At 39.3% G+C, this 17,002-nt stretch overlaps 1 protein-coding gene across 1 annotated transcript in view; it reads right to left on the bottom strand.

Moving 5' to 3' along the window:
• Positions 1-17,002, bottom strand: part of ADGRV1 (adhesion G protein-coupled receptor V1) — a 290,567-nt gene that overhangs the window by 38,683 nt on the left and 234,882 nt on the right. The window contains exons 89-90 of the mRNA XM_038170880.2: positions 16,710-16,867; positions 2,953-3,074 (exon numbers count right to left, since the gene is read on the bottom strand). Coding sequence (XP_038026808.2) covers positions 2,953-3,074; positions 16,710-16,867 — 280 coding nt within the window. The remainder of the gene's footprint in view (positions 1-2,952; positions 3,075-16,709; positions 16,868-17,002) is intronic.

The following is a 17,002-nucleotide window of genomic DNA, read 5'->3' as shown; positions in this document are numbered from 1 at the left end:
CCCAATACTAAATAGCTATATTTTCCTTTTAAATATTTGATAAATTCACATATTAAAAAGTAATTTCTAATATCTAGTAATGAAAGGTAGAGGATACATTTCCTGCCTAATATCTCCAGCAGAGCATAAGAAAATGTCTTTAAAATGTGAAGTGTAAAGTCCTCAGCTCTTCACAGCTGCAAGGAAAAGTTTTTTATTGGCTACTATCTGAGTTAGAGCTGCAAATGCACAGGTTTTAATGTAAAACGTTAGCCAGGAAGAGATAAAACATTTGAAATTTTAGCATGTCCTGTCAATAGAGGAAACACTATTTTATATTTGAGGCTTTGCCGATCCTCTAGCACTGGAAAAGGAATGTAATGTGTTGCTCCTTCTGATGAAAAGGATAAATATTGATGTAATTTGAATAGTAATATACTTGTTGTGGAGATGGTGCAGCATACCCTGCAGGCCAGCTGCCATCTACAGCCACTCTCCAGACACCACCGTCTTTTTCAGGGCAATCAGAGACAGAAGAGACTACAGGAGTGCACTTTTCTTAAACAACATTACCAAGGGATTAATTGCAAAACCAAGGGATTAATTGCTATTGAAAATAGCAAACACAGCCGCTACATGTTTAATTCCTGCCAAAGCATGGCAGCCTACCAGGAGTCCTAGCTGCTCAAACAAAGCTGCTGAATGTGTGTTTCCCTGCTTCGCCCTGTCTGAGGATGGAGATGCAATGAGGGATAAAGCCATGAAAGATGAGAAATGCCCCTGCCGCCAGGGGTCCTTCTGAAAATTTTAAAGTGCACTAATGGAAACAAAACTACATAAAGAGCATTAAATAAAACCAACTGAAAACTTCACATGGATTGAGAAGAGCAAGTATCCCATCTCAGTTTTATCTGCATTTAAACAAAATCCTAACTTCAGAGTCATGCACAGGTGCATCTTCATTATCGGTCATGACCTAAATGTTACTCTGTGCTTGCTTTTTTATCTGTGTTTTCTGTTACCTGCTATCGCACTGAACTACCAGGTGCAATAACTCCCCCGCAGGCCTTGTGGGACTCAAGTTTTACACAACTGGTTTTCAACATCCCATTTCACTGCTTTCTCTCATCACAGGAGTTAGTGCCTTGCAACAATAATTAAACTAACAATAATTCCTAGGCTTTGTGCCCTTGCTTGAATAAAACATTTCAGGTTATATAAAGCAGAGCAATATAACATATCTTCTGGCAGTTACACAGAAGTGTCAACATTCTGGCCATGAATGATAATTCTCACTGAGTGCTCATATCTGTCTTCTCTAAATATGCACTGGCAATAAAGTATTTTTTTATTAAAGCAAATATCCATGCATATTACAGTGCTCTGTCACTGCTTTACCTCTGGCATAAAATCTCAGTTATAATGAGCAACCCTCTTCAAGCATTTGTATCCAATATATCCATGAAACACAAGCCTGGATCGGATTCTAGCAATAACTCTTTGCAGAACGGTGGGGAAAAAAAAAAAAAAAAAAAAAGGATGTATAAAAGTATGTTTTGTTTCTACGTGCACACACACAGAGAGACGTCACCACGCACTTATCCTGCATCTCAGTGACATGTTTCACTGTAAAGCCACAGCAGTTAGGGTTGTGCTGCTGAAACTCCCATGGGGGCTCGCCTGTGCTCTGAGGTTTTGCAGGGGGAGAGGAAAGGCAGGGGACATGCGTGGGCGCTGCAGCCAGCCCTGCAGAGCTGTGGCCGTCCCACTGCACAGAAAGCTCAAATGCCTTCCTAAAAAGTGATGTTATTGGCTTGCAGGTGATGACTACTCACTTAACTTCACAGAAAAGAAAGATAATGAATTTGAGCCCATATATGTCAACATATACAGTATAATTAAATGACAAGTTGTTTTGAATAACTAAATGCACAGGGAGAGTAAGCCACGACTTTGGGTTGTTTTTTTTTTCAATTAAAAAAATGCTTATGACTCAAGAATATTTTTAAAGTCCAGATTTCTGCTGAGAAGAATGTCTACTTTTTGAATTAAAATCTAAAATAAATCTGTTTGTGGTAAATATTCATTTTTATTACTTTCTAGCTGATGAGGTAAAATATAGGTAAATAATACAGGTATGAATATAGGTAGATAATACATGATATCACAGATGTTTCTATTATATGCATCTCAGAACAATTTGAACACCATAGATTTCAATGTACATATTTCGGATTCCTCATCATCTCACTGTTTTCAGACATTAGAGGCACTTTACCATCCGTGATATACTGGCCTCTGTTCTGTGAACAATGCCATAATGCACAACAAGGTATTGAATTCTGCACAGCACAGTAGTGGTCCGGTGGAAGTACTCACATGTGTGAAATCCCGTAAGGGGCAATTTGTATTTTTTCATAACTAATAATCAACATCTAGTGTATATTAGACTTTTTCAGTGAAAAGATCTTTGCTTCTTTACCAATGCTAAATGAGAAAAGTCAACCCTAAATGCTCACTCCTAATAAGGAAAAAAAAAATAAATCTTACGGCTACTTTAAAGTATTGTGGGTTTTAGTGATTTTTTTTTTTTTTTAATTAAAGGACACGGAAAATTGAAATACTCTGTTTCCTTGCAAAGGCTGCAAATACTTCAGTTTTACTGGTATAATTATCTCAGTAAAATTACATAAGTAAGCAAACAATTTTCTTTCCCAGTGTATTTACTATGAAATTAAATCCATGCAATTATTGCTATTGTTTCAAAACAATGCACCTCTTGCATTAATGTGCATTCTATATGTTAATTTCAGAAAGAGATAAAGAACACAATTAACATCTCCAGTGTGTCACACGCAAGCCGCTGTTTGTTTCTGGGTTTTGTTCAGCTGGCCAAGCTGAAATGCCATGGGCATTGAGAAGAGGTGGAGGTGATCCCCCAAGAGGACCAAAGGACCAGAAGTCAGCTCTTACCTGCAGGCTGTTGAAGATGATGAAGAAGACCAACATCCAGAGCTGCCGGTACGCCATGTGCAGCCCTCCCCACAGCCAGGTGATGGAGATCAGGGCGAAGAGATACAGGACCAAGGGGATCTCTGGAAATCAGAAGCAGAGGCTTTCAGCTGGTGCGTGCAGTGCAGAACACTCCCTAAGCATCCCCCGGGCAGGGTCAAAGCCCTGTCAGCAAACTGGGCACGTGTGCCGGGAAAGTGGGACTGAGAGCTGGGGGAAGCATGGCAGAGCACCGGGCAAACTCTGGGAATGTGGAGAAAAAATCGATTTTGGGGAATTGAGGGGAAAAGGGAAAAGAGTACTAGTGTTATCCACACAGCAGGCTGTGATGGCTCTGGCGCTTCATGGTGTAAGACTTAGGTTATTCTCTGATTTGCTATAACTTTTACTGCAAGCAGAGCCTGAGTACACATCTGATGGCATAAAACATCAAGTGAATGCCTCCGCTCAGTCGAGGAGTCCCTCAAAGACAGAATTTGTATGGGTTAACTGCATTCACGTTGATAAATGCAGATGCAGTCTCATCTGAAGCACGCCACCCGGCCGATGGGTGCAGCTGCGCTTCACAGCCCTTGCTGCATTCACAGCACAAGAGACCTCAGGAGAGCTGACAGCTCATGCAGAGGAAAGCTGGAGTAGCTCCCACCCCCACCCAGCTCTGTTCTCGACACCCAGGTCCACCTCCTCGGCCCCTGGTGTTGACAGTGACAAAGTCCGTGTTTGCCCCAGCCTGCACACCTCGGGGCGCAGAGGCGCTCTGTGAGACATCGCCCCTCTCCACACCAGCTGTACCACACCAGCCAAGCACTTTTGGGAGGTGTTATTCTAGAAACAGCGCCGCGGGAGTGCTTTGGGTGTTTTCTTTAATACTATACAAACAGCAAGCGCCATGTGAACACGGGCAACAGCCAAAGTCAACATGACCTTACAGCAAGGCAGGGAAGAGTTGCTTGCTATTGCTTTGGCAGAAATGGATGTACGTATTTTGAGGATGAGGGAGCAGCTCAAAACGAAGCTCTGAGTAACTCACTCACTGGTGTGGTTTACTCAAGCTGCCCCAACTAAAGCTTAATGCTGCTTTGGACGACTTAAGCTGCACACCTAGGATGTTCTGCAAGAGCTGCCTCTCAGCGTGGTGTACCAGTCAGGAAGACAAGTATCTCACCAGTGAATTATAACGAGATTCTGAGTAACAAACTCAGATCACCATTACATCAGGGTAGTGGTAACCTAGGGCTCCAGAGGCAATAAAACTAAAGTATTAAACTTAATTCCTCGGAATAGTTACATGACCTTCTGTTTTCTGTGAAAATAAATAAATATATCCACTTGACTGGGAAATAGCAAAGCCCATTACAGCATCAAGAAAGTCATATCCTCTAAACAAAGGAGATTGAAAACTCAGCCTCTGGTTGTGGTTATGGTACCGTTCTGCCATTTTTGTCTGAGGACACAACATAAATCCTCTCCAGTTTGTCCATTTGGTCACAGCACAGTGTCTGTCAATGAAGCGTTTCTAATTTGCTCTCAGCGGATGGCAGGAAGCAGTGCCCCAGTTCCCTGCCCAGTTGGGGATTTTCAGCAGGAATTCAGGAAACATCACGGGTGGGTACCAGCGCCTTATGTCACTAGATATCTTAAGGATCTGTACATCATCCGCACACCTGACACAGGACTTGTGGAAAACCCATCCCTTAAGACAAGACAGCTGGATAACCTCAGTTTTCTGAAATGACAACTGATGCCCATTAAGCACCTGAATCACTTCTCCCTTGGTGAACTGAGGTCTGGCCAAAATTTGTTGGATTGCCTCAGACTTCTCAAGGACCCACGATTCATACCATCACACAAATAATATCTGTATTTTTCAATGCAGCACCAGGGGAAGAAGATTAAGGCTATGTACCTCTGCTATTTGTCTGGGAGGACTCAGTTTTGTTAGAGGAATAGAATGGAAATACAAAATAATTCCTACATTGCTCCCTATAGATAGTAGCATCCCTAGTGCACAAATCACCCATCTCAAAGTGCCTTTGGGACAATGAAAAGTTCCTCATGGCCTCAGCAGATGCTGAAGCTTTTCTTTAGCAGCTACTAATATATGCGGCCAACATCACAATGCTTTTACAATAATAAGAAAGGCAAAGTCCTCTAAAGCACCAGGTAGCATAGTAAGAAACAGAGCATTAGTGCTCAATTTTATCCTACACTGCATACACAATGAATCTAAATACTTATTAGATATGTAATTAATAACGTTCATAAGAACTGGTGAGGAATTGAAGACCTCAAAATATTTCAGGTTACAGAAATAACCAAATTTAGCAAGGGTTGAAAAAAGGCTGAAAAGCCTTTTTCCTGAAAAAAAAAAAAGGGGGGGGGGGGGGAATACACAAAGTGCTGTTTGTTTTTGTAAATTTATCTTTCTAAAGGTAAATTACCCATAGAGGAACTCATTAATTTACTTGTGCATGGATATAAATGGAAGGATATAATCATGTTATTACACCTCAAACTCATTTAACAAAATTTGGCTTGTTAGCATACAACTGATGCAATGGGCTGGGAATTAATGATCACAAACGTATGCATATTCTAAACGCTGTGCACAGATCAAAGCTAACAGTGTAGAGAATCATCTCAGAAAGTTCAAACAACGATTTGGCTTTAGTGCTAATTTTCAATGTAGTTCAACTCAGGTTTGGGGTGGGGAGAAAAGAAAGCAAGTTATGGGAGGACAATCTGCATGCCAGAACTAGCAGCTGGATTTCTGCTTTTACTACAAAGATGTCACATAAGGAAAGTTTGCACAATATTAATCATAACCCAACACCTCTAGATCATTGAAACCACAGACTGGTGAAGCAGTGGTGTACATAAAGCTAAGGGAGATGGTTTTGTAAGGAATGGTCCAGCAATTCGTGTCAACAGAGGGCTTGAAGGGTAAACCTTGAGTCTCCCAGGGGGACCACCAGAGACTGATACACATACACCAGTGGGAGGGGTTGGATTCCAGGGACTAATTATAATAACCCTGCCTTTTCTAGAAGTAGTAATGAATACGTATTAGCCTAGGAGCATAAAGATGTAACGTGCGTGTGTGTTGGAGGAGCCCAGACTCCCCACGCACCCAGCACTGTTTACTTGCCTTTTATTGACCCCATAAATAAATCTTATAAACTAAATTGACTTGGAATTTATAACAGTTTGATATACTACTACCTCGATCATGTACTTTTCATGTACATTGATCTGAATTTTTTTATCTTCAAGTGTGTGTGAGGGGGAGCTTTGATAACTTCAGTGCCATCTTACCAGAACAGAATGACAACAGGAAAAACCAGAACAAAGCTCACTGAACCTAGCAAAATCTCTACTAAGTGTATCTTCAGGAGTAGTTACAAAAGGTTTATGTATGAATGTTTCTCAGTACAAACATATCAGTTACAGGTTTTATTAATTAATAGAATTATATTAATTAATAATTACACTTATAGTAACTAAAATAGTCTGAAGATACCTGCTTTTTGCCACATGCTGAATGTTGGTCCATGTAAAGGTCCTGCTTTTACTTTTGTCAACAGCAATTGCTTCATTTTCGATACTGCAAAGGGTTAATTCAGAGCCAAAACTTTGGCAGCACTCAAAGCCTCAGCTGTCTGAATTCCCTTCACCTACATTTTGATCGGGCAATTTGCTGTATTTTGATCAAACAGAAGCTCAATAACTAGAACATACCAGAAAATGTATCAGAAAATCAGCAGCAATTTATAAGTTTATAAAAACAGCCCTGCATAAAAGAAAAGGATGCCAATAAAAAGGCTTGAAATGAACCAAACCCGACAGTCTAGTTATTTGTGGTTTCCTTCATATGGAAAGAAAACCAACAGCCCCTCCTGAGTAAACAAGTGTTATTTCTGGACTGATGTACCTTCACTTACAAGAACCGTGCCCTAAACCCAAGTGCAAGCAGTCCCCTTAGCAGTACATGAATAAACCTTAGGAGATAAAAGACTGCGGTGGAACAGTCAGCTCTGTGCCAGCCTGATGTAGGTGAGACATGGTCAAACACCTTTTTGGGTATTATATATTTGAATTGTGCTTGCTTTTTTTTGTTTTCTTTTTTTTTCTTTTTTTTTCTTTTTTGTACTTTTTTTTTTTGTACATGATTAACACAGATTTTTTAGTACTTGGACTGATGAAAGGTTTTATTTAAGCAACAGTCAGTCCACCCACTCCCTAAGTATATATATATATACACTATAGATATATATAATGTATGTACATATCACCATCCTGACTGTTCATGTCTCCTGAAACATCTTCCCTTTTCCTTAACTAGAGGCTTAAGAAACGTAGGCAGAGTTGATGACTCAACACAGACAAATGTAGCTCACAGAGCTCTAGCTGCAGTTGTGTAGTATTTGAGGACTTTGTATAGCTCAGGCTATACAGGCTATACATCTGACCAGGTAAAATTACATGTACTTTATTCACCAAAAAAACCTTGATTTGAACGCTGTTCCTCAGTTCTTCACAATTGCTGAGAAATGGTTATATTTTTTATTAACTTACCTATATAATCGATTTTTCTGCAATGCTTGCTGTTCTGGGGGCTCTGCTACATTGTAATTAATTTTTATGAGTAGTAAAACTGCATTTTTTAAAAGCAGGGGAATCCTTAGAGTAATCAGTTACGATTTTGTCCAATGTTTTACATTAAAATCTAAAGAATTTGAAAGATAGGCTGTAGCATTTTTGTGATATGTTTGGATTGGATTAAAAAAAAATAATGAAAGAGGAAATATTCCTGTACAAGGCAGGGTTTCTATTTAGTCATCTTCAGGGCACCTCAGTTTCACAAACTCAGCTTGTCTCCTCTTGAGCTGTGAGCTTCAGTAATTGAGAGTATCCAGGGGCAAGGGGCTCCACAGGAATTAGCTAGCATAAGATTCAGGTAACAAAATGCCAGATTGCTCAGCTGAAACACTTGTCAGCCTTGTTTGTTGCTCAGTTGAGATAGAGCAGAACAGGAAGCAGAAGCACACACACGCACCAAAAACAACAAGAACAACAAAAACAAACAAACAAAAAAACATTTCTAAACAGTCGTGCTTTCACTTACAGTGTTTTTAAATCTCCAACAAAATAAATCCACACAACTTTATATTTCTAAAATAAATGGGTGCAGGATACACCCATTGTGTAAAGCATGGGAAAGAGAGACCTCCGGCACTACGAGCCATGCTGCCTCACAGCAGCCCGAGGCTGGGAGGACAAGGAGGAAGGCAGAACAAAAAAGTGGAAGCAGCTGAGAAGAGGAGCAAGAAAACAACAAGGAGCCTTCCTGTCTTCCCCATCATGTGTCTGCCGTCACACCTTTGATGGTTTAGATCATTGCCAGCTGACGATGCAGGTGGATTTGTGGACATCATTTTAATTTCAGATAGCGGTGCAACACGGCTGTCCCTGCACAGTGCCCATTGATTACGGTAGCATGTTCCCTACCAAAGCCTCTGCATTAGAGAGGGAAGCAGCAGTGACGTCCTCTTGCACAATTCAGCCAGCTGACTGCTGTGGATATTAAATGGTTCCTTAAAAATGCCATCTTGCTGTATATCCTGCACTTTACAGTTAGGAAAACTAATGGATGTGTACGTGTGCAGACAGAAAACTTAATATCAAATTAATCTCTGACTCGTTTGAACAAAGGCATCAGGAGAGGAACAAGTAACAAGCCCTGTGAAATTAAGATCAGCTCATTGCTAGAGAGAAAACCTGTAGCACCATTTGGAAAAGTAACTGAAATGAACTAGGAAAACAACAAATTGCTTTTATAGATTGCCAAAACTGGAACTGTCTTCAGGACACCATAATCGGTCAAAAATCAAAGCTTTACATTTGGTGTCCATAAAGCAGAATGAACTTCTCAGTTTGGCCCAGATTATCTATTTCAGAAGGTAATATATTATTATCATCTCCCTAGAACTGACATATATAGTTCAAATGAAAGCAACCTTCAGATTCTGAAATTGCCTGTTTCCTGTTTCTTAGTCCTGTAGAGCTGGGAGCCACTCCTTAAGGTTGTGTATTCAGTCTGTTTCATTACAAAGCTTTGGGCTGCCAGGTAGAGTGTCTGAAGGATACTTCAGGATAATGCAGCATATCTTCCTTCCTTCATTAACTGATGTTATGGACAGTATTGTCCAGGTAAGTCTGAGCAGTGAAAAATGTTAAATGAAGCAGAAATTAATAAACCTTGAAATGGTTAATAAATATTAAAACTCTGGAGTGTAGTGCTGAGTATGTGCTTGCAGCAACCATCTAAATGATTTAACTATGAAAAATAAAGAATGTGCTGCACATCACTAATGCAGCCAAGTGTTTGTATTCCTACTACTGTGTTGGCCCATATTGTGTCTTCTTCTATTGCCTGAAGTCTTTTTTTTTTTTTCCTAAAAATAGAAGTCAATAAAAGAACCAATTAAATCATACAGCTTTAATGATCTTCTGAGTTTACCTATAAATATTTACTATATTTCTTCCCCTTAGGTGTTAAACTGATAATGCAACTTTAATTGTTTTTAATTGTTCTTGGCTAGACATGAAGACCTCCTGCAAAACCTGGATCGTCATTTCTAACATTTTTTCCTAAATGATTGGGGAGAATGTATTACTACTCAGAATTTCACTGTTCTGTGCGAGACCTAATTTCAGTAAAACATTTACAGACTATTGCTTAACAAGTCAGGAGTTAAACTTAGCAACAAAACTACAAAAAAAAAAAAAACAAAAACAAAAAACACACACACACACACACACAAAAAAAAAACTTTTTTTTTTTTTTTGAAAATAAGATTGAATAACAGTGTTCCAAATTCTGCTAGCTCCTTTTTTTGATTGCTTTTGACAACTGCCGTAGAAAAGGAATTTGGTAACAGGGTTTTGTGGCCAAAGTAAAGAATTTAAAAGATTTCCTCACAGAGTTCAAAGGAGAAAATGCCACCACCAACATGCAATCAGTAACTCATGACAAATCCTCTGATTCCAGATTACGAATGTCAAAGATGTGCTGACTTTAACATTGTCTGATACTGCAGACTAGAAAGCTGGCATATAGAAGTACACAGCATTCAACTGGACAAAATTGGTCATGGATTATTTGTAAAAATAGGAAGCAGCAAAACTGTTAAAATATTTTTTTTTTCATTTACATTTTTTGATCTGTTGTCCTTGCGACAAGGAACAGCTTGAAATTAAAGAAGTGCTTCCTAAAATGGAAGCACTTATCCCATTAAGAATAAAGACTACATGACTAATAGAAAAACATAAAAGATTGGCCTCCCTAACCTTTCTATTAAATCTCAGGGTTTTGACAAACTTTCTTATGAGTTTTAAAACAATTCCTGGTATAGGAAATGAAAGATCAGGCCTCTTATGATAGATTACACTACTACTGCTATGCAGTGAATATGGCAAATCACAGAAAGACAGCAAACAGACAAGGAAGGAAGGAAGGAAGGAAGGAAGGAAGGAAGGAAGGAAGGAAGGAAGGAAGGAAGGAAGGAAGGAAGGAAGGAAGGAAGGAAGGAAGGAAGGAAGGAAGGAAGGAAGGAAGGAAGGAAGGAAGGAAGGGGAAGGAAGGAAGGAAGGAAGGAAGGAAGGAAGGAAGGAAGGAAGGAAGGAAGGAAGGAAGGAAGGAAGGAAGGAAGGAAGGAAGGAAGGAAGGAAGGAAGGAAGGAAGGAAGGAAGGAAGGAAGGAAGGAAGGAAGGAAGGAAGGAAGGAAGGAAGGAAGGAAGGAAGGAAGGAAGGAAGGAAGGAAGGAAGGAAGGAAGGAAGAACAAAAGAACAAAAGAATGAAGGAAAGAAGGAACAAAAGGAAGGAAGGAAGGAAGGAAGGAAAGAAGGAAGGAAGGAAGGAAGGAAGGAAGGAAGGAAGGAAGGAAGGAAGGAAGGAAGGAAGGAAGGAAGGAAGGAAGGAAGGGAAGAAAAACATTTGAAGCTACTCATCAATACAATAAAATAGTCATGCAATAAAATTATTTTAAAATATTATGCAAGATATTAAATGGGTGCTAAATGCACAATTGTATAGGCACAACTCATGCAAATTAACTTGCTTCTGGAGAATTCTTTAAAGGAAGAAAGCTAATATGGGCATGTGAAGCACAGTACAATCTAAATTGCATAAGTGCAGATGATGAATTTAAGTTATTATCTTATTCAGATCTTTGCTCTTTATTTCAGCTTGTAATTACGCTTGTGCATTTTGTCTTAAACTGTATTTCTAAAAACCTCAGAAGCAAAGATTTGTTTTTGTCCTAATTACAAAATTGAAAAGGCCCTTGAGTATTATGAAGACTAAAATATTACCCATTGTGTGACTGTGATGAATCCTGTGAATATTGTACATCACTCTCAGCTTATAGGTAGCAAACATCTGGTTCTTGATTCCAAAATGCATATTGCCATCTCAAGATGAAGGCACTCATGGAACTCACCGTTCCTCCACTCCTTTAGGTATATGATATGTATCTCACAGTTTGAGATAAGGTTTTAGCATGTAGCTTACAGGATAAAGAAGACGTGTAACAACAGGCTTAGATAAACATTCTCACTTAGAATATGAAGCCCTGTCCTCAGCATCATTCCCAAGAGCCAAAGCATGGCTGGAATGTCCTGTACTTGCATTTTGGATTTCCTATTTGGTTCCTGAGATCAGCTGGTAGAAGGTACAGGTGGGCCATGCAGCATGATCTATTATGGCCAGGAACTCCATACTGCTATGATAAACACATTAAAGAAATTTATATGAATGAGGACACAAAAAGGTAGTTATAATTTTACAGCTAAATATTTGGGGTATTCCTCATGAAGTTCTATTTTGGCAACAAAAGGTTTTAATCTTTAGATTCGTTCTGGCACATTTACAATGATGATAATCAGGTAAATTCTACTGCATTATTTATGCCCTGGGCATGGAAATTATGTTATGACATGTTCAATAAGTTGAGGTCACCTATGAGGATGGTATTATCAGAAAAAAAAAAAAAGCAGGCAGTTTTTCGATTCAAATTTTTCCTTTACATTCTCAAATCTTTGCAAAATTATGAGAAGTTAATAAATAGTTGGAAAGCAAAACAATGAATATTGGACCTCTGCCTTTTCTAATTTCAGTTTCTGTATTTTGCATATTTGGACTGTCAAGAAAAAACAGTTCTCTGCTATATATCCCTATTTTGACCTCCTGCTCCTACAGCCAAATACAACCATCCTGCTTCTCGACCACCTGATTTCCCTGAAAAGCAGCCTTTCTTGCTACAAACTTAAATATTAGTTCACCAGGGGCTGTTTATCCAACACACACTCCTGACTTGGCGGCTGTCAGGGCTAACTTTTGAGAAGTCGGTTTCTATATATAGAAGAATAATCAGTCAGTTGAACATGTTTGCTGAAAGGCTGGCAAGCTGAATCAGTCCAAACTGAAGCCTCTTTTCTAGCAAACCAAATGCACGTCTTTGAAAGGGGATACTGGGGTTAGGGATAACAACCTTTATAAATCAGCTTTCACACTATTTTCCAGCACTCGCTTCTGAGGATGAAGAGCTGCTTGCTCTAAAAGATAATTAATTCTTGACTCTCCCATTGCCCTTTCCTCTCTTTTGTGGAGGAAAATTCCCTGACCTAAGCAAGCTGTATCAATCACCATCTAAAGCAACGCAGCTGGTGACAGAGCAATTCTGGAGCCGTAAAAAAATGAGAAAAGGCAAACTCACACACTGTGTGTTCCAGGCAGGGCAACGAGAAGCATGCATATTGCACATTCCCCTAATCAGAAGTTGGCAAATCCTATTTATTTCTGTTTATTTTCCAGTACAACCCTATTTATGTTTTTACAGCAATACCCCAGGCATAAGGAAACAGTATGATAAGCTCTGTGGGCAGATCACGGACCACTGGTAAAGGAGCTGACAGTGATTACTAAAAGCAGAGTTGTGCTGGGCTGGCTGTCCTCGTGCCGTGATGTTTTCTTTAAAGCCTGAAAGCTTCCAGAGTAGGGCATGGGAGATGTGGCTCCACCCAAGGGCATCCAGGATAAATCTGAAGGATTAGGAAGAATATCCACACGGTACGGCTAAGAAGTGAATATCTATGTAGAAAATAGATGGGGAAAAAATCAACCACATCCAATAGTTTTCCAAGAAACTATTTAATAGCAAGCAGATACTCTGCAGTTACCAAAGGACAGTATTTTTTTTCCCTTAGATATGTACCCAATATTGTTACTCTTCTAGTAACAAAAATACACAGGGGTCCCTGCTGCTACTGGCAACAAACTCTCTGCCTAAGCGCAGAAAGATGTTTTGGAAGAGCAGACAAAATTTACAATAATAGCTGTAGAAGACTAGATCATTCCAGATGGAAATTCTTCAGCAGGTAAGCCTGAGAGCCTTCCAAAACATGAGGGCAATAATTTTTATATATATATATATATATTTACTTAAATTTTAGCTTAGCCATCTTCATATCCATTTTCTTTGGAAATAACTGTATATACTACATACAAGCATATACCTTACTGTTTCTATTCCTATTATATCTCTGGTAAAGTCAGCAATAGCCTTCCTCAAGTAGAGGCCACAAATTTGGAGCTTCAGGTTAATCAGCCATTGCTTAAGAGGCTTCTCCTACAGTCTGTGAAATGATCTAAGCAATCCACATTTAGAAGCCAGGTAATAAATACTTCTTTTTCAAATCTGCATAGCCAGACACTTTTTCTGCTTTACAGTAGCATGGAAGCCAGTGACCTTGGTATTTTATTTTTTATTGAATACATTCTGTACTTTTTTGCATGGGTTATTGTAGACTCCACCTATGGTCACCTGTATCACACTGCAGCTTTAACTATCTTCAAACTGAATGACTCCCAGGAAGGGAATAAACTCCACTAGTTTAAATGCTCAGGTGCAAGTAGGTGTTTGTACGAATATCTAGCTGTAAATGATAATTACATGCCTACATATGCCACTTTTTCCTTTTTGCAAGAATCTTGGCTTTCTGGGATTCAAATCAACAGGTGGCCACAATTGCCAGTAAAAATGAAAGGTGTATTTCAAAAATATTTTGTCTATGTTTACAGTGCTCTGCACTTGATAAATCACCACTGATTACAGTACCATTCACTTGGAATTTTATTCTCTTTCTGGACAAGCTGGCTAAATAGCAGGCAGTTTTGCAAAGCAGTGAATTATTACTGTTATTATTAGTGTTTTTTTTTTCCCTTCATTACCTACTGCAGTGTTCAAAGTGCAGAGGAATGGGTACAGAACTTCAGGCCCAGGGAAGTCTTTTTTTTTTTTTTCTTGCTGAAGGAATTTGTAGCTGTGGGTGAGTGGACAGGGAGATCAATATGGGGATGAGAGCCAGAGAAAGGCCAGAATAAGACACCACCGGGCAGCCAGGTGCTGGCACTCAACTGGGGCCTGAAAATCAGTGGCTCCCACACCTCCTGCAGCAAGGTTGCAATATCCGTACCGAAGCAGCCTCGGGTCCCATTCTAGGAATGTAGAAATTCTCCAAAATGCAAGTCATATGGCAAGATCTAAACTTTACAAGCGGGAAGAGGGCTTGCCACTGCAGATTGCCCTTGACTGCATCTTCAAAAGCACAACATAGCTAAAAATCTTTAAAAGTAAATGTAAATATACTGCTACTACCTCAGTTTTCAGCAGAGAAGCAGCCTTTTGTGTACAACTAATGTACAAATGCTAAGTTATGCATTTATATAGGCAACCTCACAAACTGGAGAAATCACCAGCCTTCATTCAATCAGGCAGCCTCGTCCCAGCCCTGCGGTGGCCAGTCTCCCCCAGGTGCACCACGTACCTTCCTTTCTGCCTGAAAAAGCCCTGCCTTAGCAAAACACTCACTTGCCATGAAGGGATACAAGAAGTACCTGCTTTTCAATAAGACAATGCTATTACTGACATTTTATCAAACACATCTCTTCTTCATTTCTCTTTGTTTTGTTTTGTTTTTTCCTTTTGACACCTCACATCTTCTCTACCTTTTCCTGTATATGTTGGGAAAGAAAAAACAATATCAAACAAACAAAAGCAACAACAAAAACCCTAAATCTTACGCTAAATCAAACAGACTTTTCTTTCCACCTTGCTATTTCATGTCTTGGTGATTTAGCTCCTGTTAATACTTTCTGACATTTTGTGTACTGACTTTGTCTCTATTATTGTTTCAGTAATACTGTTTGTTTTTTTTTTCTGTGTAACTGCTCTGAGACGCATTCTGAAGCACTGCCCTTCATCATATGAATATGGAATCTCCATCTTTAGCAATACTAAAACAACAAAAACAATCACAATAAATAAATAAATAAATAAATAAATAACCTGTTACTTATAAATAAATATATTATTCAACACTGAATAAGCAGCCACCTTTGTGATTGCTTCGGGCAGTCCCTTTTATATCAGAAAAAAAAAAAAAGGAAGAATAAAGTGCAACTAAGGTCTTGAGTATCATAGTTACAAGCTGGGTTTATCAGACCTTATCCAAATTCATATATAGTTCTTAGTAAAACTGACAAAGAAATAAATACCTAAAGAAATGTCTGGATAATAAATGCTTAGTATTTATTTTCATTTTCCCTTAGAAAGAATACATTTCTATAACCCAAATGTTCAAAATAAAACACAACTCCTCACTTCACGCTGTAACAATCACTGCAAAGTGAACAAGACAGCCCACTCTGTAAATCCAAACAGTTACAAGCACTGGACTGCTGAACGGAGTTTTTTAATAATCCATGTTCCTTTTTAAGTTCAGATGATATTTATCTAACATATTGGGAAAAATGATTCAAGAACCTCTTGAAAGTTTATAAAATCCAACTGTCTTCATGTAATTCGGAAGAAAATATTTCTACTCAAATCTACTATTTGCACTTGTTTATAAAACAGAAACCTATTTTTTTTCAGGAATGGCATGAAAACAAAAGAATTATTCTCAGCTTCCCACAGAGTGCCATGTTATTACAGTGTTAGTCTAAACTGGTGAAATTTTATTTTGGTAACATTATTGTATTTGAAATTGTTCTAACAGAACAGACAGACCAATACTTCCTGTTTTGCATGAGGCAGATCTTCTCTTTCAAGCATGTTTCAGTTACAACTAGCACTAGGAAATTTCCAAACAGACATGTTAACTCCACGTACTCCAGCACGCAGCCCTTGCAAGGCCAGGGCCTGGCACTCTGCTTGTCCCCTGGGACCAAGAAGAAGAGCCCTGCCTGGGCGAGGGTCCGATCATTGCCCCACAGCCAGGGAAACGATGCTCCTGACTCAGCTTCAGCCCTCTTTGGGGAAGTGCTATTTGGTACCAGCCACGACCACGCAAGACAGCTCACTGTTTTAGGTCTATTCTCGTTGCCAGACTAGACACAAACAGTGATGGTAATTTCTTGCTTTAGGTTTAACACATCTTTATCCTCATTTTGGTAAGACAGCTCACATCTGCATAACTTTCATCATTAAAGTACTTTCACAGACTTCAAAAGAACTGCTAGCATACTTAATCTTACACAACTGCTTAGGTATTTATTGAGCTGCGGTTTCCAGTGGGGTTTTCTGTACTGGAGAGAATGATCAGCACCATCCTGAAAGTCTGATTTGTTTGCTCAGGGGTAGCCTATGCATCTTACCTGCAGCATTTGTTCTTCCTCTGAAAATATCATCGTATGCTTTCCACTGTGGGGTCACCTGGTAGGCGTGAACGAACACCACAAAAACCACTACCAAGCACATTAGCGGCACCAGAGCAGCAGTGAAGAGGGCAGCGTAGGCATTTGGAATGAAGCACCTGATGAAAAAATTGAAAAATTCTGTTTATAAACATGAGAAACACCTTGAACGGTCATTAGTGAAGAAGGATTTACTTTACAGACCACAAATTCTTTAACTCTGTTCCCAGAGCAACCTTGGCAGGATGTATTAT

The sequence above is a fragment of the Anas platyrhynchos genome, chromosome Z (genome assembly GCF_047663525.1).
Source record: "Anas platyrhynchos isolate ZD024472 breed Pekin duck chromosome Z, IASCAAS_PekinDuck_T2T, whole genome shotgun sequence".
Classification (NCBI taxonomy): domain Eukaryota; kingdom Metazoa; phylum Chordata; class Aves; order Anseriformes; family Anatidae; genus Anas; species Anas platyrhynchos.
This window is presented reverse-complemented; position numbering and strand designations above follow the sequence as displayed.